We start from the raw sequence: 22,146 nt of genomic DNA, 5'->3' as shown, positions 1-22,146 counted from the left end.
CGGCGGGTTTGGGGCATCGTGGTCCCTGCTTTCTGGTGCCATGGTCCCCATTTTGCCCACCTTCAAACTCCTGGTGGATCAGCATTGGTGTCAAGGATTTCAAAGGCCTCTAAGACTAGTCCTGTCCTGGTGGCCATGCGTGGGAACACATGGATGGGCTCCCAGAGGTCCACGGGCTGGAGTTCAGAAAGAGCTCCATCTCCAAGGACCTCCCTCTGGACCTGGCTTTAGAGCTGTGGGCTCACGGTCTCATCCCACAACCTGGGCTCCCTGGCTCAGGCACATTACTAAACTTCTCTGTGCCCCATTTTCTCAACTAGAAAACCAGCACAAGTGGGCCAGCCTTCCAGGGAGTGCGGGGGTTAATAAGGCCATGACTGGGGAGCACACAGCACAGGCCATGGAGGCTGTCAGCCCGCGGGACCCCCTTTGGTTTTCGGGTCGGGTTTGCTTGCTTGTCTTGTATCCCTGCTTTGCTGTAAGGAAGCAGGAGTCAGTGGAATTGGGCCTTTAATGCTGGTGGTGTTTGCTCTTAGAAGATGCATCTCTCCAGAAAGATAAGTGATGCTTAAATCCGTCAGTGAGGAGAGGTGCACAGGGTGTCCCAGGTCTGTGGATCCCACGTTGCTGGGGCACCTTTCCCGCACCGGGTCATGGTCAGCCCCTCGGTGGAGCTCTGGTGGTGGCTCCCTGCGGCTGACTGGGCCCATCCTGATTGCCTGAGAACATGGCTCACTTATAAAACTGCGCCTGCCTGAAGGAGCCATTATGAGGGTGCTTTCCTCCCTTTGACTGGAGTTTCAGCATCATGAGGCAGTCAAGTTGGGAGCAGAAGACTTTTTCCAACCTAACAGAATTTTAAAGGGGAAAAGAAAATTCATAGAAAGTGTTTGAAAGAATAAAGCAAGTCCCTGATATGTCAGAGACATTGTGACACCACCTGTGACCTTGAGCAAACTTTAAAAATTTGTTATTTAAACAGTGAGGAAGGAGTATTAGCTTCAATATTGCCTCAGTTGGCACTTACTCTGTAGTCCATGCATTCTTAGCAGTCCCAGAAGTTTATCTGTCATTTATGAGGTAACTTTCAGCACAGATAAGGAACCTCTTTTCCAGTTTCTTAATTTTTTTTTATTATGTGAACTTATATGATACTATCTTTTGCATCTGTTTTGTAATAATTAACCAGTGTTTATTGACGCTGACTGTGTCCGCGTGTCGGGGGCATCCTGCAGGTGCCAAGGCTGTGGCAGGACAGTGGCAGGGTGGTGAGCGCTTGGGAAGCTGCTCCGGCATCTCACTGACTCCTCAAGCGGCGCACGGGTTTCAACACTCGAGGCTCCGTCTATGCTCACGGCACCTGCTGCTAGAAGATTTAAGTGGTTCCGACCCATTTCGGTAAAATTACCTTTCAGAAATAAAGTTTAACGTATTTTCAATACCTGACATTAATGTTAAAGTCTGTTTTGCCGAATGGTTGCTTACACAGGGACCTTTAGATTGCAGGTGCCCGGAGAGTGCCACCTGTTGGCCGTGGACGACACAGGGAAGAAGCCATTTGCTCCAATGTCCCTCCAGACGCTCTGGGCCCCTGGTGCCCTCTCATCCCAAATGGCAGGCTCTGACTCTATCCTGTGGGGTGTCAGGCATTGCCCACCTGTGTCTTGTGGCTTCAGGATGGAGATAATGACCCACTTCATGTGTCCTTGGGAAGGGAGAGAGGCTGTCCCACCATGAGAGTGAGCATCGATGACGCCACTCAGTGTTACATCCTTGGTTAGGCAGGCCTTCAGGCGTCTCCAAATGGGCCTCTTTCTATTGTCACTGTCATCACTGGAGCCTGGACTCATCCCCCGCCCTCTGTTTTCCAGCCTCCCTGTGTCCAGCGCACAGCTGCTGAAATGAAGTCCATTCACTTCTATTTCTATCGTGTCAGCCTTCCTTACAGGGCCTGTGCTTTGCCCTCACCAGGCAATCCCTGAATGCTTTTCAGACTCAGGTCTGAATTCCTAACTGCTCCACGTGTTTTTCACATCTCTGCAATCTGGCCCCAGTTTGCCATTTCCTGGCATACCCGCTGCCCCAGAGGCCCTCCTCCCACTCCCGCCACCGTGTCATGCTCCTGTGTGGTCCCAGTTCCGCCTTGCATTTTCTCATGAGGTCTTCTTCCACCACCCTGGGTCTTCAGCTCCTTTTCCCCTGACTGAAGGACGGAATTGCACTCGGGTAATTAACAGTCCACGACGCACTATGTCTGTGGTCTTCTCCAGACGCTCCGCATGCTGTCGGTCTCCTCTGTCGCTCTGCAGGTTGCTTGAGAACACAGACTGTCCTGTTGTCTTGTTTTCTCATGGTAGACAGGGCTGTGATGGATTTGGGGTGGGGATGACACAGGAAGATCAAGGACAGCTCCTGGGGGTGGGGCAGGGGGACCCGTGGACCTTGGTCCTGTTTTCTGCCATGAGAAGACTGGGAGGAGTGTTTTTGGTGGAGACAATCTAGGCTGGTTGGAAAGCGTTCAGTCTGGGAGGGCTTTAAGACAGTGAAGTGGAGCTGTCAGTCGGGGGTGTGATTGTCTGAGGCCTGGTACTCTGGGGAATAAAGACAAGTGAGCATTTGTAGGTGAGACACCTCAGGATGGGAGTGGTGGAGGTCTCTACCAGTGAAATGGGACTGAAGTCCAATGGGGAATGGCCCCGGCGGTCCTGAGGCTCATGCCACCCACGTAGGGCTGGGGAAGACGAGATGAGGCCGGGAATCTACTCTGCTGCTGTTTACCCAGAGAGAAGGTATAACAATACGAGGCTGGGAATTGTGGAGAGGATTTCTTTGGTGAGGGTCCCGTGCCCTGTAATCTCTACCCCAAACTTCAGACAGAGGGAGGGTGCTCAGGGGATCACTCAGACTCTAGTGCAGACAGAGGGAGGGTGCTCAGGGGATCACCCAGACTCTAGTGCAGACAGAGGGAGAGTGCTCAGGGGATCACCCAGACTCTAGTGCAGACAGAGGGAGGGTGCTCAGGGGATCACTCAGACTCTAGTGCAGACAGAGGGAGGGTGCTCAGGAGATCACTCAGACTCTAGTGCAGACAGAGGGAGGGTGCTCAGGGGATCACCCAGACTCTAGTGCAGACAGAGGGAGGGTGCTCAGGGGATCACTCAGACTCTAGTGCAGACAGAGGGAGGGTGCTCAGGGGATCACTCAGACTCTAGTGCAGACAGAGGGAGGGTGCTCAGGGGATCACTCAGACTCTAGTGCAGACAGAGGGAGGGTGCTCAGGGGATCACCCAGACTCTAGTGCAGACAGAGGGAGGGTGCTCAGGGGATCACTCAGACTTTAGCATGTGCCACCCACAGTCTGGGGGCCTAGTGGACCAATGGCCTCACTGCGGTGAAGTCTGAAGCAGAATTGGGTGTGTTTGGGGAGAAATTGCCTCCTGCTTGCATCCAGGCAGAGATTCCAAGGGCACCCTCTGTGGGCCATGAGCCCATTGGATCCACCCAGGAGGGCTTTGTGCTAGATACTGGGGCTGTGTCAACAGCAAGAGGCCGGAGCTGCCCCTCAGTGTGGACACTGGGAAGGAACCAGGTGTGGCACAGAGAAGCAAGGAGAGTGCCTGTGAGACAAGTGCTGCAAACCCCAGCCAGGCCCCAGGGCCCGGCCCCGGGGCTGGAGGTGCCTCCTGTGCCGGACCTCTCCTTCCGGTATCCCACCCCACCCCGGCCAAGTGTCAGACCCCGCAGCTGGAGGTGGGAGACACATCCTTCTGAGGCCACAGGGAGGTCTCTGCCCCAGGCTGCTCAGAAGGAGGGAGGTTTCCGCTGTTGTGCTGGGACCCAGCATGTTTATAGTGAAAATAGGGAAATGAAGAACACTGTAGGTGGTGAAGGACATTTTCTTGTCTGCGAGTGAATGTTCTGGGTGAGCTCTGCACAGCTTAGAGGCTGTGGCACGGAGAAGGCGAAACACTGGCCAGAGCCCCCAGGAGGCAGAGGGCGGCAGAGGAGCACGGGGCCAAAAGCCAGGAAGCGTGTCACGGGAGCGAGGACAGCAGGTCGCCCTTGATTTGATGCCATCGAGGCTGTCGGTGCTCCTTCAGGGGCAGCTTGTGAGAACTAGAGCAGCGGGGAGGGGGCTGAGGAGAACAGGGGACCCGAGTGGGCAGAGGGCACCATCGGCTGCACTGTGCCGGCCCATTTATGGAGGTTCCATTAGTCCCTGAACTGGCCCTGTGATCGACCTCGATTGTCCCCACCAGTCTTCCGGGGACCTCGCTGCAAGCAGTGGTGGTGCCGGCGGGGCCCAAGCTTGTCTGCGGGTGTACTTAGAAGGTCTACGGGAAGCGGAGCTGCTGCACCAGAGGAGCTGTGCGTTCTCCTGTTGTTGGGACCTGACCAACCTGCCCCCGCGGAGACGGTGCCGCATCGCCTCCTCACGCATGTAGTCTTAGCAAGCATGAATACTTGGCTGTGAAAAGAGGGCTTTTAGTGTAGGCTTTAATTTGTGTATTTATGATGAGTGAAGCTGAGCACCTTTTCATATTTTTAAGAACCTTTTGTATCTTCTGTGAGCTCTTTTTTCATGCTTTTCTCCTATTTCCATTAAGTTTTGATGTTTTCCTGACTGATTTTTATCAGAGCAAGGATCTCTTTAAGAAATGTTACCTTTTTTTCCTTGTGTATAAAGTGTTATTTTCATGCTGTTGTGTCGGTATATTCTTCTGTGGTTTCTGGATTTTGTATCATCTTTTCACTCAAAGATTAAAAAATGTCCTCCCAGTTTTATTTTAGTACTTTTACAGTTTCATTACAAATAAATTTGTGATCTATGTAGAATTTATTTGCATATGAAGCACAAGATAGGACCCCCACCTCCTTTCCCTTGGATAACTGCCAGTCACTCAAATGCCCCTGACTGGACCCCTCTGTCCCCCTCCTGACAGTGTTACCACATGTGCTTCTGTAGGGGAGGAAAAACATTTTTGCTTTGCCCTCCTACGTGCTCTGGGTTAGGCCCTGCAGAGCCGACAGAAGGCAGGTTGACAGTGATAATGCAGCCGGTGCACGTGAGCCAGGGCGACAGTGATGAGGCGCTGAGAGCGTTTAGAACTTAGGCTCCTATACGGCTTGACCAAAGAGCCACCGATCTGCACAGAGGAGACAGGACAGAGGAGGGGCGCGCGGGCGTGTGGGCAGCGGGCCGTGGGAAGGTGGGCGTGGGGGGGGCCCGCGGAAGGTGAGGGCTCCTGCAAGGTTTCCCCTGCGGACCCCTCTGCTTTCTCGGGGCTGGTCCGGGTCTAGGGCTTCCTGGTAGAGAGCAGGGGTGCGCCTCCACAAATTTATGTCCTGCTTTTAGGCAAATAGGGGAGATCACAGGGCTTCCTTGAATCTGCTGCTTCTCAGTTGCCTTCAGCTTAAAATAATCTTTATGCCAAAGCGGCCTGTTTGAGGGTGACCAGCTCCGATCCCCTTTGCCACATGCATCTGTCCTTCTCGCCGGCCCATGAAATTGATCCCACTTTGCTGTCATGTTTGTTTGCTGCCCCTCCCTCCCTCAGTCTAATCTCATGAGTGCGGAAATCACCAAAGTCCTTTTTTAATTGTTTGAGTCTGTGCAGAGTGTGTGTGTGTGTGTCTTGTTGGCAGCAATGAGATGGACGAGTGAGGAGAAAGATGGTGCTACAGGATTTCAAAGATCCCAGTTACAAAATCCTACGTTCCAATGAAAATGTTACGAGAGGTGAGCGGTCCTGGCTCTAACGATGATCATTTTAGCTGAGTAGAGGAAGATGGTGATATCATGAAAACTGGGGGTCAGCATTGGGGATTACTTTCAGATAATTGTGACGGTGCCAAATAGTTCATCTTCTATTGACTGAGCTCGGAGCTCATGGTTTGGCTTAACAAAATGGGATTGTACTGAACAGAATGTTAAGGAGCAATCTCTATTATTAAAAACAGGGCAAAATTGCTACCTGAGACTCACACAGGGATTAAATGGAATTACACAGAGCTAAATAATTATTGCTAAATGAACAAACTGAAACAGCACTGCTCACCAAAATGCAGGTACTACACAGTAAGGAGGGACCCTGAGAATTGTGAGTTTAAAATTAGACTTCAGAGTTAAAGTTACTAATTTCATTCATCTAACCACTGCAATTACTAATATTTACATCCCATTTCTATTTCAGATAGAAATAGATACCATCAGTCTGATTAAAATGAGAACCACACACATATGCTATCATTTGAACATTGGCAACAAATCTACACCAATGAGAAGGGAGAGCATTTAGGGGGTTCTTAGGGCTTCCTGACTCCATGCGCTCTGAGTAGTTTCCCGAATTTCTTATGTTTGCACATTTTATAAGGACAAAAGACTGAGTTTCTCGCTCTGCCCTGAAATGCTTGCCTGCCTCCCTGTGGGAGGACTAGTTCTGCAGAACGTGTTTATTATTCTCAGGGTCTTCTCCACAATCCTGTTCTTAATGATCCCTTGCTGTTTCCACCTCCCTCTCCCAGGCACATTAGTAGCCAGCCCACCGCCCAAGCCCTGTGGTGGCCTGACTAGCTTAGACTTTGGAGGGCCTCTAACCTGAATCAAATTTTTCTGGGAAACTGTCACCCAAGACTGTCATCCCCCTTCTTATCTTTCATGTCTGTGGATGGAAAAAGAAACCGGATGCTTATGAAGGGTATGTAAGAAATGACTTACGGGTGACTTGCTATCATAAAATGTTTTTCCAGCCTGCTGGGACCATGAGAGAATTAGCTGCTTTGCTTAGCTAAATACATCACTTAATATACCGAGTACAGCAGAGAGATGCACCGAGTTTTAAAGACGGAAGCAGGGGCAATGCAGGTACTGGGGTTTGTGCAGCTGTTTAAGGGGACAGCTTGACCTTCAATAGGAATTTACTTTTAGAAAGTACTTGGGATGGTTATTTTCATGGAACCACAGTAAGAATATTATTATAAAATAAATGGCTAAATATAAACTTTAAAGTCACTTATTTATTTTAAGTAAATTTTTTCTGAGTCATGGTGATTCATAGTCTAGGGTTTTCATGGTCTCTGAACTTTTAGAATAGTATTTCTTTCTCCGCTCTCTACAGTAAATTTAAAGGCACATGTAAAGCTTATCTTTATAGTCTCTTTCCTAATTTGACAAGGTCGTATTTCTCTTCAAAGCAATGCACTGTGATGGTGACTTTTTCTGGATGATAGAAGATACTTTCGAGACATGTGCAGCTGAGAAAGCTGGTGGGCTCCAGAGGACACACTGCCTTCTGTGTCGCTGGGTGTGCCTGAGCCCGGTTTACGTCTCTGTGCTCTTACTATTTTGTCTTTCCCCGAGTGAGAGTGGGAGTGGGTGTGGGAGTGGGCATGGGAGTGGGAGTGTGAGGCTCACCCCGCCTCCTTCTAGCTCTTAACTTCAGCCGATGTGCCGTCATTTATCTCTGAGGCTGAGTCACCAGTTGAGCTGCCGGGGCCGCTTCCCCCTTCACCCGAGGCCCGGCCTCCAGCGTGTGGACAGCAGCAGCCCCCTCCGGTCTCCCTTTTTTTCCCTGTTAATCTGCAGCCAAGGATATTTTTTCCATTGATTTTTAGACAGAGTGGGAGGGAGGGAGGGAGGGAGGGAGGGAGGGAGGGAGGGAGGGAGGGAGGGAGGGAGGGGAAGAGAGAAAGGGAGGGAGAAACATCCATGTGAGAGACACACATCAATTGGTTGTCTCCCATATACACCCCGACTGGGACCGGGATAGAACCTGCAACCCAGGAACGTGCCCTTGACCAGGAATCGAATGTGCAGCCTTCAGTGCGTGGGCCGGTGTTCTAACCACTGCTCCACACTGCCAGGGCTGGCCCGCTTTTGCACATTTCCCCTCTGCTTCTGTGCTCTTCTGCCCCGGGCAGACCTGGGGGTCAGACTCCTCCTGCAGCCTGTCCTCCTGTCAGGTCCCCTCAATACCTAGGACGCTCACTGCCTTCTTCAGAACAGCGTCCGAGCCACCAGCAGCAGGGTAGACAGAGAAGACAGGCACGTCTGCCGTCCTGGGGTTCATGGGGCTCTTATATCCAATGAGTGTGGAGAGAAAGGTGAAGTTATTTTGAAAGAACTGACATTGGCTACAGATAGAGGGGGGTGAGAGAAGGCACGGTGGGGACAGCTCTGGGACAGGTGCAGAGTCCTCTGGGTTTGTCGTGGCAACAGTCGGAAAGTTCACGCGTGAGCAGCGTGTGGTGGAGTCTGGCAGTCGGCTGTTCTCTCCAAATAAGAGCTGAAACAGTCACCAACATTGACCCAAAGCTTGCGCACGCATTCAAGAATGGGAGCAGCGTTAGTAGGGTTTGGCCCGGGGCACTTACCTCTTTCTCCCACCCGACGGCCTGCTGCCGTTTAATCCCGGACGTCTCAGACCCTCTCTCTTGTCACCGGGAGTAACACTCAGAGGACCGCATTTCTTTCTCTCCCATTCTGACTCACTCAGAAGGCTCTCGATCAATGCGGTGCTTGGCTGAGAGTCGGCCCTGTGCCATCGCTGTGAACAGAACGTCCAGAGAGAACATTTCAGGGAACCGAGTCTCTGAAACGGAATCTTAATCAAACATAAGACAAAACAGAAACTGAAGCAACGGGTGGCACTGACACACACACAGCACACGTTAGGATGCAGCCACCGGAAAGAACTGGGCCACTGCCAGTGAGGTCCAAGATAATCTGATTGTGTTTTGCTTAGAGGAGGAGCTGGGGGCCTCCTGAGCTGGCAGGTCCACTTTCCTTACGCAGGCGATGGTCCCCCCAGGTTTACATAACCCACAGGGCGTCTGGGTTATGTGATCCTGACTGACATGATAACATGGATCTCTCTTCCTGTCCCTCAGGGAAGCCATCAGCCGCGTTTGCGAAGCTGTCCCAGGCACCAAGGGAGCCCTCAGGAAGAGAAAGGTACTGTCCTCTCGGCTCTGGTCTAACTGTGTCTCCTCTGCTCCTTTGCTCTGTGTCACCACTCACCACCTTTAATTACACACGTGGTTCGGTTCTCTTCCCAAGGTCTGGCGTTTGTCACTTTTTCTTTTTGGCCCAGGGAGAACCAAAAAGCATCCCTTGTTTAAAGAGGGAACTTGCAAGGGCTCTTGTCACTTTTAAAAACAGAAAGGGCTTAGATTCCCTTTCTCTGGTTGACGAGGACAGTTGGCTATTGCTGCCAACCCAAATTCAATACCCTGGTTACTCACTGTGGGCCTAAATGTGAAGACAATGATGACAACCACCTTGTAAAACAGGGCCAGGCATTCTTCTAAGCCTAGAGTCACTGATCCACTTCATTAGAACAATTCTCTGCCCTCAGCGGTGTGCTGGTAAAAATTTAACGGCTGTCTTTCAAGGGTGGGGGACTGAGAAGCGCTAATTTGTAGCAGTGCCAGTTTCTGTGGTGTAAATACTTCCACCTTGGCCAGTGTCAAGCTCTAACGTGTCCCTAAATGGAGTTGGGAGAGATGTGCTGACCCATTATACAGTATCTCCACCACACAGGTGACCCGGGTACAATGACACAAATAGCCTGAACTGCACAGATAATAGTTCATGCAGCAAAAATGAGGATGTGATGAGTTTTGAGTATTTATTGTTCTTTTAAATGTAATTTATTTAATTTCAAGTTTTCATAATTAACTTTTAATAGCAGCTGTTTTTAATGACCAGCTCATAATATTCCTATACATTTCATAATTGTCTCTCATTAGCTAGCACAAGCAGCTCTAGAGCATTGTTGGGTATCTCTGGGTATACAGAGATAAAAACTGAGGCACGGAGAGGAGAGCCCATGATGCAAGTAGGTGGTGAGGCCAAGCTCCGGCCCAGACTGCTTGGCTCTAGGGCTGGAGCTTGGCCAGTCCCTGTACTCGACTTTTTCATCTTGAGGTATTTGGACCAAAATGAAAAAAAACCAAACTGAATTAAGAGGAAGTTCAGGAAAACTCTTTACTTAAGTGTCTGTAAACACAAAACTAAATACCCACCATCAGGGCTTCTCTGTGCCTGGTTTGAATGTGGGAGTATTCCTCTGTGTGTGGCTCTGAATTTGCCCTGAGGCTAAGGTTTGGGGCAGCCTGTGAGTCATTTCTGTCTTCCCAGCTTGGGGACATTTGTGACCAAAAGGGCAACTGAGTTTCAGGCAGAGAACTTTGGATGACGCTCAGATGTGCTGGCCTGTGTTCCCAGTCATTTCACAGGGGACATGGGAAACCAAGCGTTACTCCAGAATCTTGAGTATGGGAACTAGGAGGGTGTCTGAGAACAGAGCCAGGTGGCATCTGACCCGCAAGTCTTGGGGTACCCTCCTGGTTCTCTGGGTGCAAGTGATTGAAAGGATGCTGGCTGCTAGGCTCCACCCCCAGGTATACTCAATCAGGGCCCAGGCTGCTTTATCTTTGAATAGCTCTGGCAGGAGATTCACAAGCTATGCCGCTGGGTTAAGAACTAGGCTTGATTAGCATATCAAAGGGGGGGGGTGTTCTTACCTGAAGAGGAAGGTTGGGGGATTAGCAATGGAGAGAGACAAGTGCCCATGCAGGCACCCAGAGTGGAGGTGCCTGGCTGGACAATGCCTCCCATCAGTCCCTGTGCCAAGAATGTTTCTTATGGGCTGATGGATGCACCAGTTAGAGCCAACGGAGTCTGTCCATTCTGTGTTGGCTCCAGGCGCGTTGTATTTCCAGTTGGACCATCCATGTGCGCCCTGACCGGAGGATGTGCCGGCCAAAGCATTCGTGTTCCATTCCTTCAGCAAAGAGCATTCTCAAGACTCGGAGGGGATTGCTCATAGGCCCCTGAGCTGGGCTGGTTTAGTCTGGCCCTGACTAGTGTGGCTCTTGGTGGGATGAAGCTGGTTTCTGAGTCTGCGAAGCTGCAGGCCCTGGCCTGTGGCCCCTTCCCCAGGCTTAGGAGTCACACCGTGAGACGCATCCTGATGTGCGCTGCCTGGAACACTGATCCCGCCTTCCGCTCGTCTTGGTGTGTGCACAGATATTTTACATTCCCACATTGTGCATTCTAGGATCTTCGTGTTAGTGTCAACGCCCCCCTCCCCACCTTATTCAAAGCAGTTTTCTTCATGTGCCTGATGCGGGTGGGAAGGTGGAGGCTTAGGGGTGTAGGAGAGGAACAACAGAGTGGCCCCGACAGTGTGGTCTCCAGTGACTCAAAAGCTAAAATAATGCTGCTTGATTTCACAGCCTCCAAACAAAATGCTGTCCAGCATCTTGGGCAAGAGTAACCTCCAGTTTGCAGGAATGAGCATCTCCCTGACCATATCCACTGCCAGCCTGAACCTGCGGACCCCGGACTCAAAACAGGTCTGTAGGCGCTCAGGCCCCTGCCCTGCTTAGGGCCCCCACACGACGGGTGTCCCATGCGCTTCCCACTTCCAGCTTTACCAGGTCTGTGTGGAGCACATGTGTGTAAAACCTTCATGAGTCTGCAAACTTTGATTGGTTACTTTGAAGGGTCACCAACAGGATGATAGATGGAATTGGTTCTCTTTAATTCTTTTATAAATTATTTTTTTGAGGGTAATGCATGAAGTCATTGATTTACTTACAAAGAGGTGTTCGTATGTGTAAGTCTCCTCTTAATGTCCTTGCCCTTTTCGTTTTCTCTTACACCATATTCCATTGGTTCACCAGTCCACATTTTATTATCTTTGAAATGAATGGCATGTCGTGGTTTAATTGACATTATTCCTTTTCTCAGCCGGTCGTTATTTTGGAGCCTCTCACATTTGATAGTGGTTAGGGCTCAGGTGACACGGTGCATCCATGGCCCCCACATGCCAGGAGTTTGCTGCTGAGGGAGGCAGCCCAGCGATGGTGTTAACTGAGGTGGATTCCGTGTAGGGTGGTTGGGCCTCTCCTCAGTGCCTACCTTTCAGGTTTCTCTGGTCTTTAGCTCCTTCAGCTACAAAAACGGTTATATGATATCATTATACAGCCTGATTGATCATTCCCTGGAAGGCCTTACTTCCAATGTTGCTGGTGGAAATGAGGTCCTTGCGGCGTCGCAAGAAAAGCACTTCAGGGATCACGCATTGGGAGGATGAGGGATAGTGGTAAGATTTATTGGGGCAGAAATAAAAGACTGCCCCCAGGTTCCCGGCGTCTCATCGCCGTCCGTCCCGCTGTGGAAGCCTTGTCTTCGTCAACCCAGGAGGAAGGCCAGGGCCCAGCATCAGCAGGACTAGTTCAGTCCAGTCCAGGCCAAGCTGAGCCCAGCCCCGTCTCCGCCCCCACTCCACTAGCCTAGTCTTCGTTCCCAGGTGTGCCTCTTCCCCAGGGATGCTTGTCAAAAATAAAAATAAAAAAATAAAATAATAAAATAAAATAAAATAAAAAGGTGGGATCTGGAGAGTATTATGCTAAATGAAATAAACCAGTGAGAGAAAGACAAGTATTACATGATCTCACTCATATGTGGAATCTAATGAACAAAATAAACTGATGAACAGAATAGGTCCAGAGACACAGAAGCGTGGAACAGACTGAGGGGCCTCAGAGGGAAGGCGGGGGTGGGGGAGGGGTGGGAGAGATCAGTCAAAGGACTTCTGTGCATAAATGCATAACCCATGGACACAGACAATAGCACAGTAGGCTCGGGGCAGGGGGCAGGTGCAGGTGGAAGGGGTCAAAGGGGGAAGAAAGGGGACATATGTAATACTCTGAACAATAAAGATAAATTTAAAAATGAGTAAATAAATTAGAGGCACTTGTTTAACATCATGGCTCAAATGTGCATGTGAGCAGCTGCCCTGGATACCAGCGGGTGAACATGCTGTAACCGGAAGGCCTTGGCCGCTGTGCTCAGCCTGGGCCTGCGCCGCTGGCAGTGTGAGCTGAAATCAGACGCATCCACACTGCGCAGGACGGTCAGGCCACGGCCCTATGGGCGACACACTCCCCTCACTGCAGATGGGCAACAGAAAGGCAGTGCCCGCTCCCCTCTGCAGGGCTCTCAGGGAGAAGAAAGATGAAACAGCCTCCGAGCGAAGACGCGGGCTTGCCGTTAGTCAGCTCTCCCTTTCAGTTCTCTCAGCCAAAGGGGTGCCATACGCTCACCCAGTGACGGTGATGCATTGTGTACACCAAATATGATTTCCTTTTCCCCCGAAATCTTGGTGTCCACTTTGATTTCCAAACCCCAGTTTTAGCACTGCTTTGTAAACAAAAATTAAGTAAGCAAAACTTAATTTTAGAAGTCATAGTTTATCATCATTTGGGGACTGCTGTGTCCTCATACAAGAGCAGGACTTTGGAGAGCTGCAAAAGGCAACTATTGGTTTGATCCACCTGGGTTTGGGCACAGGCTACAGAGCTGGGCTCGCCTTTATTCACTTACCGTTTACCTTTGAGCAGTGCCAAGGTTAGGGGTGCTGACCCCTGTGCGCTCCAAAATCCGTGGATAACTTTGGACTCCCCCTCAGACTTAACTACTATATGCTCAGGTGTTTTTTTAGATCCTGAGTAGTTTTGCATGTCCCCAAAACTGAAGCAGGCATTTAAAAACATCTTATTTTATCTTACAATTCATTTATAGTTTTCCTTCAGGTTTTACAGGAGCATGGTTGGAAAAATCCCCCGGATGGTAGGATTCTGTACATTCTGACTGCCCACCAGCCAGGGCCTGAGGGGGCTGAGCAAAAATAAACCTGATGATGTTGGGAGGGAGACAGGAGTACTGTTCTCACCCCCAGAAATTTACTTCAATGTCATTACATTGCCTTTAAAAAGATAAAAGTAGCGTGGAAAATTTATATAGCTTTTTAAATTTAGTGCAGCTTCTAATTTACTCAGCGTCTGCTAAATTCCACGGTACCCTGAAGTTTATAATGCTAATGGAAATTTCCCATTTAGAAATGAACTTGGAATGTCCTCACTTGTTTTTAAATTGATAAATTACAAGAGTGCCTGAGATGGCACCGATTTTGATCTTCGATGCAGGTTTTCCAATTTATGTGCACATAACATAAGTGGGCTGAAGTGGGGACAGCCACTCCCTCCACTAAGCTATGGGGTCCATGTCGAAGACCCCATATGTCTCTGGAAACAGACACTACATGGTTGAAATGTCTTGGTGAGTGGGTGAGACATTTTCCTCCTCAGAGGCGTTGTCATCAAGACCCCGTGTTCGGTCACAGCCCTGCCCATTACTAGCTGAAGTACTTGGAGCAACCTCTTGGCCCTACTGGGCCTCAGGCTCCCCATCTGTGGAATGGGATCTCAGCAGCTCCTACGTCATGGGGCTACCGTGGAGCTTAAATGAGCTCATTCTGGCAAAGCTGCTAGATGAGCAGCTGACATGCTATGAAATTCGAGAAGGGTTACCTATTGTTATTACTTTTATAGTTGTTATTTTCATTGGGTACCAATTTTACCAATTTTAGGGAAAGCTTGTTGATTCGTATTGCCTGTCAACAGTTGGTTTTCCAAGACCCGGGAAGGGTACTAACGGCGCATCTCGTTTCTTGTCTTGGGCCCGGCAGATCATAGCGAATCACCACATGCAGTCCATCTCCTTCGCCTCCGGGGGGGACCCGGTAAGTGCCTCGGGGTCGTTTCCTCTCGTCTTGCTGGGAATGGCTGGGAAGGGGCCCTGTGATGCCAGCTGTTTTCCCTCCTGACTGCATAAGCTTTTCAAACTTTCATTTCATTAGCTGAGAGCTGTCAACATCCCTGAAGCACTGGTTTTCCTAGGAGGTAAGGAAAGAGCCCCCAGGGCCTCGGAGTTGCCAGGCGTGGCCTCCCGACTCTGCCCTGCTTTGCCCGTTTCTATTCGGCCTCACGGGGCCCTCTGTGCTTGTATTTTAAGGCTGCTTGAAGGCTGTGAATTTACTTCACTTAGTTTATTCATAAATATTTGAAATTGGCGTTTTTCCCCTCTCCAAATTTAATACTGCAGTCTTTTTTTCTTTTTCTTTTAACATATCTATTGATTTCAGAGAGAGGAAGGGAGAGGGACAGAGAGAGATCGAAACATCCATGATGAGAGTCATTGATCGGCTGCCTCCTGCACGCCCCCGACTGGGGATGGAGCCTGCAACCCGGGCATGTGCCCTGACCGGGAATCGAACCCCGATCGCCTGGATCCTAGGTCGACGCTCAACCGCTGAGCCACGCTGGCCGGGCATTACTGGAGTCTTTTACTGGCTCGTTTAGCCAACAGGGAAGGCGTCGCAGACAGAGCAGAATGAGGGTGTCCGGTCTCTGCGCTGCTTATTTATGAAGAGGGCGCAATAACAAGGGCACTCGCTCCCCGTGCTGGGTCAGGACGCGACGCCCCGATGCCAGCGTCACTTTCAGGGTCGGGAGAGGCGGACTCGGGCCCACGCCTGCACGCTCGCCGCCGCTCACAGCGGCCGGGCCAGCCCTTCCAAGAAGCCCAGGCAGGAAGTCGGTCCGGGGACGGAGAGCAGGGGCCAGGGAGAAAGCACGTGCCCCTCTTTCCAGCCGTGGAGGGGAGGAAAGGCCCCCCCCAATGTTATCACGTCGCTTCCCATTGGTCTGTAAGGTTCTCAGCAGTCCAGGGAAACATCTAAGAATTAGGACAACAGAGTGAGTTTTTCTTGGAGCTTAATTTACTCAATTAAGAAAAATGTTCACTATCCTGGGAAGATGTCCTTTTGCTGTTAATTTTTTTTTTATAATAAAAGAATGGTGGCTTATAGTGGTATTTTTATTATAATTGTTGTTTTGTATTATTTTGCCAAATTATCAGTAGGTGATGCTCAGATTTTAAATAAAATTTACTGGTCCAAGGTCGCCTGAGTAATTGGTGGATATATTACTCCTGTCCCCAGGCAGCGACCTTGTCTGTCTCTAGCCCAGGAAGGGAATTTTTTCCATGGCCGTGTTTATCTTAAAGACCTTCCCTCCCAGGCTCCTTCCACCTGGGTGACCTGATTGTAGAACTGCTGTTGGCACATTGGAAGCCAGATCGAAGGAGCGATTTCCACTGCTGGCTCCAGTCTCTACATCCCCAAAGGGCAGTGTGGCCGTGATCTTGGCACGGAGTGTCTTAGCTACAGGACAGCAGCACCCTCCTCCCCTCCCCCAGCTGCTCCAGTCCTGGGGGAGGCATCGCCACATGCGTCACCCCAGCATCGCTCCTGCCCTGAGAGCTCAGCTGCAGTGAGGGGCCTGGGCGTCTCCCCACCTCACCCTTGAGCCAAGGGCACTGTCAAGAGGAGGGATCTGTCCACCCTGCAGATGGTTCTTTGCCCTTAAACCTCTGCTTGATTGTCACAGGGTGACCAGACCACCATTTATCCATCTCACTTAGTGAATGTTGGCCCTTTATCACACTTAGGGTCATGTTTTCAGTTCTCTTATGATGGCTTCTTCTTTGCCCTCCCCTCCCCTCCCCTCCCCTCCCCTCCCCTCCCCTCCCCTCCCCTCCCCTCCCCTCCCCTCCCCTCCCCTCCCCTCCCCTCCCCTCCCCTCCCCTCCCCTCCCCTCCCCTCCCCTCCCCTCCCCTCCCCTCCCCTCCCCTCCCCTCCCCTCCCCTCCCCTCCCCTCCCCTCCCTTCCTTTACTGTCTCATGGTTTAATTTCTTTTGTTTCATTGTAAAGTGAAAGGCCTCACTGAGTTGTATATTTAGAGGGGAGAAGTCTTTCGTGATCAAACCCGCCCCAGGTGCGCGCTGGTCCAGGTGCGCGCGTCCACGGCTCTCTGCCTGCAGGGCACAGGTGCGGTGCTGCCCTGATGCTTGCACCCGCACCTGTGTCTGGCTCTAATGAACTTGCTTGCCCAATGCGATGCTCAGAACCATAGCTTCTTAAATCTGGAAGGTGACCCAGTTTGAAAAATAAGCAGGCATGTTGCACTCCTGCACTGACGGCTCCCCCAGGAACTTGTCTCCAACCTTGTCTTCATGACGGCATCGCGAGTGGAGATGCAGAGGCCTGGCAAACACGAAGCCACAACGTTGTCCTGTGTTAAAATTACTTTTTCTCCAAGATGCACAGAGATCTGTGAACTTTTCTCAGTTTTCCCTATCACCTCTTCATTAAAAAGGGGGAGCATTCAGGGACCCTGAAAGTAGTTCATAAGCTTTTATGTTCTTTCTGATTTTTTCTGGTACAGAAAATGTCACCCTGGGAAGCCCGGTTACTTTCCACTTCCCCTGCGACGAGTCCAAGCACACATCGCATTGCCCATGAATTCCATACCAACTTGGCTTGTAGTCATTACAGTTGGTGGGTGTTTTAAATAAAACCAACCATTCTAGGCTCTGTCCATTGTTCTGCTGCCAAGTGTATACCTACTAATTGCTCTGTGCCTCAGTTTACCAGGTAAGAAAATAGTATTTTGAAATATCAAATAAGGCAGATTAGAAAACACTGTTAATCCCGCCAAGAGAAAAGGCACATTGACTATAACCTACTATTATTAGCAGTGTTAAAAGACCACCAAAGAATGCCGGGATAATGGCCAGGCCCAGAGAGCCTCGGAGGGTGAGGTCAGAACAGGCAGAGTGCAGGACTCAGTAGCCCCCTCTCTGGATCGTGTGCTCACTGTGTGATGTCAAGAACATTGTTTTGAAGAGCAATACACTCCCCCGCTGTGCCAAAAAAAATTAATACTGGCATCAGAAAAGCTATGTCCCAGCTTGGCCATTGACCATCAGAGTGACAGGGACACATCACACCTGAGCAGAGTCGATTGGAATAAGAATTAAAAAGAATTTTCTTGTGTTACCCACATATGTACAAAAATAAAGTACAGACTCCCATGTTATACTTTTTACTGAACTGTAAACCTCAATCCAACTTGGAAGTTTACTAATAAACACAGTAAAGCCAATAACATTCAAGGTGGCATTAAGGAGTCTGCTCTCAGTCTGAAGCCAGCACTGGCCACCACGGTCACTCAGCATGTTTTGAGGTCAGTGTCTTTCATCAGTGCCAGGTGACTCAGTTCTTCCACTGATTTCTTCTATCCAAGCAAACACTTAGTTTTACATCATTATGTATAAATGTGTCATTAATTTGCTTCTGGTGGAGCAAAGGCATCTCGTCTCTTCTGACTAGATGATGGTTCTTTTCTACCTAATTTTTTAAAAACCTGGTACCCATAACTTTGGAAACCCGACTAAAACTCTTGGCACTAAAACTGCATGCAGAACATGACGACAGGGTGGTCATTCAAATGATCCCAAATATTCTTGTATTAATTTTTAAGATTATATGGAAATGAAAATAAAAAATTAAAAGGAAATTCTGGTGACATCTCAAATGCAGGGGAATATACCTGCCCAACCTTAGGTTCCATGGATCTCAGTTTGAGAAACACCAGTGCTCCCTGAGGAACCTTCTGACGTTAACATCTCCCGAGTCCAGGAAGAGGGTCTCAGATCACAAGCTACAGCCTTAGTTTTGCTAGTAGCTTCAGAGTCTTACCACACCTTCCCTGACGGAAACGAGCAGCCAGGTGGACGGTTGGACTGTCTCCTCCCTTTCCCAGTCCAGCCTGTGACTATCCCAGCGGACGGTGCGCCGCGTGGGAAGATCAAACACTTAGCTGGACTGCACCCTGGAGAAAGCCCCAGGGCCACAGCCCACTGAGTGACATGTTGGAGGAGTGTCGCCCCCCCCTTACACTGTCTTAGAGGAGCTCCAGGGCCAATGCCGTCTGGAAGGTGCCTTCACCGCCCACCGCCCCGCAGGGGTGCTCAGTAGCCACTGTGGCCCACCCACAGGCACCTCCCTCTTCCCGTCCGCTGGAGGGTTTTCCGGGGCTGCTGTAGAGAGAGGGCACCTACCAGAGCAGGCGCTCGCCGCGGAGGCTCTTCCAGATGCTGAAACTGGGCTAACCCGTGGCCCCGGGCCCTTGGAAGCAGCAGCGCTCAGGAGCCATCTGCACTCAGGATAGGCCTTGTCCAGCTGCCCAGCTTGACACCGGGTGTTAACTCAGATGTTTCTCTCAGCTCAGCCCCTTTCACCGAAACCACCCTGAGATACTTTTAATGTTGAAAATATCAACTTTGCAGAGAAATCTTTTCCGCTTTCATGAATTAAGAGAGTTATTGGTTCTGTGACTGTTTAGAAACTAAAACCCACGTGGTCACCTCGGCCCACTTCTGAGGCCGTAGAGTCTGTGCCCTGATTAGACGAGGCGGCAGGTGAGGGGGCTCAGGTTCCCTGTGTAGAGATTGAGCTCATATGTTCAAACCACCTTAAAAGAATTAAAATCAGGGTGTGTGCAGGGTGGAAGGGATCAATGGGGAAAATTAGGGGATATCTGTGATACTTTCAACAATAAAGATAAATTTAAAAAAGAATTAAAATCACTACTAATGCCCAAGAAGAAAAAAGCCACGCATGTCACCCACCATGAGGATCGTGTGCAACTGACCTTGGAGCACCCACTGCTGAGTTTCTTCTGGGCCAGTGGGTCTCAGGGAGGCCCCGGACCAGCAGCAGCAGCACCTGGGACTGGTCAAAAGTGCACATCTGTGGCCTCACCTCAGACCCACCGAGTGGGACACCCTGGTGGAACTTAGCAATCTGTGTTTTAAACCTGCGTAGGATTCTGACGCCAGCTCCAGTGTGTGGACCACTGTTGACAGACGGACCAGAGTGGCTCTCAGCCCTGGGTCACCCTGGAGTCGTGGGGGAGCTTTTAAACATCCCCGGTCCTCAGGCCTCACACCCAATTCAGCTAAATCAGATTACCTGGGAGCGGGGGCTCGGTAATTTCAAAGCCTCAGTGATCCAATGTGCTGGGAATCGGTGCCCTTCACATCCTTGCTGCTCAAAGTGTGGGCTGGGGCGGCAGCAGGGTGTGCGAGCTGCTGGGGGGACAGCGCAGGCCCTGCCCTGGACCCCCGGCCCCCGGCCCACCCCCAGTCAGCATCTGCATTTCACAGGATCCCTGTGGCTCATGCTGCGGTAGAGTTTGAGCAGGTCGCCTCGTGGGCTGTGTTTGGGCAGCATGGCTTTCCTCAGCTGCTCTGTGCACTGCGGTTAGTGATGTGGCATCTCGTCTTTTTTTGACAGGACACGACAGACTACGTTGCGTACGTAGCCAAGGACCCTGTTAATCGCAGAGGTAAGCGATGCTTGACTCTTGTCGTCCCTCCTCGAGTCCAGCCAGGCTTGACACCAGGTGTTAACTCAGATGTTTCTCTCAGCTCAGCCCCTTTCACCGAAACCAGCCCGGGTCACACCGCAGTGTTCATGATCACTGAGGTCTGCAGGGGGCCCACCTGCTGGTCTGTGAGCTTCAGATGCACGCCTGGGTCCGGCCCCGATTGCTGGGAGCACCGGCCCAGCTCAGAGCAGCTCCACTCGCCCTGAAAGTGGCCCCATTACCCACGGAAGACCGCACATCGCCCGGGCCCCGGACACGCAGCTCCTGGGTGCCCACTGCTGACCGAGTCTCTCCGAGAGGCCTCACACCGCCCTGCACACCTGAAGGCCAGTGCCCAAGTCTAGGCGCGGTCGCCTCATGCCCCTCAAAGCTACCCGAGCTGGAGTGGGGTCCGAGGCATTCAAGTACTTTCCATCCTTGTGGGCCCGTTACTCCCAGACTCTCTGCTCACCACTGCCCTGCTTTTATCACTTACAAAACCAAAGCCCCACTCGCAAGCCTGTGGGTGGCCGACGAAGCGTGTGCTGCCCTTGAAGGCCAGGCAGCTCTGCGCGCCACCCAACCCCCGTTCAGGACTCATTGAAAACAGTGCCAACACTTCCCTCTACTACCCACCGCTTCCCTACTCTGCCCACCCTCCACCCAGGTACCAACTGCTACGTTTTCCTAGTGTGCAGACTTTTTAATTCATATACTTACACGTTTTCTTTTTAAATTTCAATGCAAATGAGCTTCAAATCTTAGCATTCTGTTTTGTCCCCCCGCCCCCACATTATATCTTGGACATATTTTCAAGACAGCTTAGAGAGATCAGGTGACCTGACCCACAATGGGGCTTTTCCAAGACCTGCCCTCAGGTCCACAGAGCCCCAGGGGCCCCCGTGGTCTTCCCGGCAATGTTATGTGGCCCCCCTAAAGAAGCATGTGTGGAGAAACAGTGTTAGATAATCGAAATACATCAAGGCACCTTGCAAATTACTGTGCAGGCCGGCTTGAAAATGTGCATTCCCATGTAAGGGTGTGGGGTGATTTTCCATCGAGCCTCTTCCAGCCCTGGGTTAGTGAGCAGTGGTTTGGGGGCTGCCTTTTCTTTCTTGGGAATGAAGGTGAGATCTTACAGTGTGGCTGTCATTCCCCTCCAGGGGTGCTGAGCTCCCCTAGAAGCCGCCACTGGGGGCCTGGGGGAAGGGGATTTCATAGATGAGGTGCTCTCATGCAGAGAACACATTGTCACACTGTCCCTCCTCGACCAGAGGTGGATAAATACCAAGTTTTAGGGTAGACGGGAAGGGAACAAGGTAGTCTTGATGAGTTGAGAACTGTCCCCAGCACCCCTTGGGGACACGCTCTAGCCGACTACCTCTTGAACCTGAAGCAGCTCTTATGTAACGTGCAGATAACCAGTGCTTGTCTGGGTGCGAGGGCAGACGATGGCCGTTCAGCAAAGCTCCTTCTTCCTGTTAGAGGCTGTATGTTTAGTTTGCTGGGGCTACTGTCCAGATACTACAAGCGGGTGCCTTGAAACAACAGGAATCATTGTCTCGTAGTGCTAGAGGCCAGAGACCTGAGGCCAAGGTGCTGGCAGGGCCACGCTCCCTCTAAGGCCCGTGGGGAGAATGCTTCCTGCCTCTTCTAGCTGCCAGGTGTGTGCCAGCCATCCTGGGCATCCCGGGCTGTGGGTGCCTCACTGCGATCCTCAGGCCTCACATGGCCGGTGCCAAGGGGGCCTGTCTGTGTGTGGACATCTTATAAGGACACCAGTTACACTGGATCAGGCCCACCCATCCAGCCAGACCTCCTCTCAACTAGTTATGTCTACAGCCCCCTATTTCTAAATGAGGCCACATCTTTATATAACCTATAATCGCGGTCACATCCCTGTTCAGGCACCCTTTGGACCTGGCTGTGGAAAGTCATATCCTGTACGCAGCTGGCGCTAACCTACCGGGACAGAAGCCAGCGTGTTCAGCCTGAGCAGTTTCTAACACATTCTGCAGC

General features: G+C 51.0%; 1 protein-coding gene across 1 annotated transcript in view; it reads left to right on the top strand.

The window, feature by feature from the left end:
• The window catches only part of SHC3 (SHC adaptor protein 3), a gene marked incomplete at both ends in the record, with an annotated part of 115,459 nt that overhangs the window by 62,849 nt on the left and 30,464 nt on the right, over positions 1-22,146 (top strand). The window contains 4 exons of the mRNA XM_081150843.1: positions 8,890-8,953; positions 11,242-11,361; positions 14,541-14,594; positions 20,055-20,106. Of these exons, the coding sequence (XP_081006969.1) occupies positions 8,890-8,953; positions 11,242-11,361; positions 14,541-14,594; positions 20,055-20,106 (290 nt within the window). The remainder of the gene's footprint in view (positions 1-8,889; positions 8,954-11,241; positions 11,362-14,540; positions 14,595-20,054; positions 20,107-22,146) is intronic.

The sequence above is a fragment of the Miniopterus schreibersii genome (assembly GCF_964146895.1).
Source record: "Miniopterus schreibersii genome assembly, chromosome: 11".
NCBI classification, from domain to species: domain Eukaryota; kingdom Metazoa; phylum Chordata; class Mammalia; order Chiroptera; family Miniopteridae; genus Miniopterus; species Miniopterus schreibersii.
This window is presented reverse-complemented; position numbering and strand designations above follow the sequence as displayed.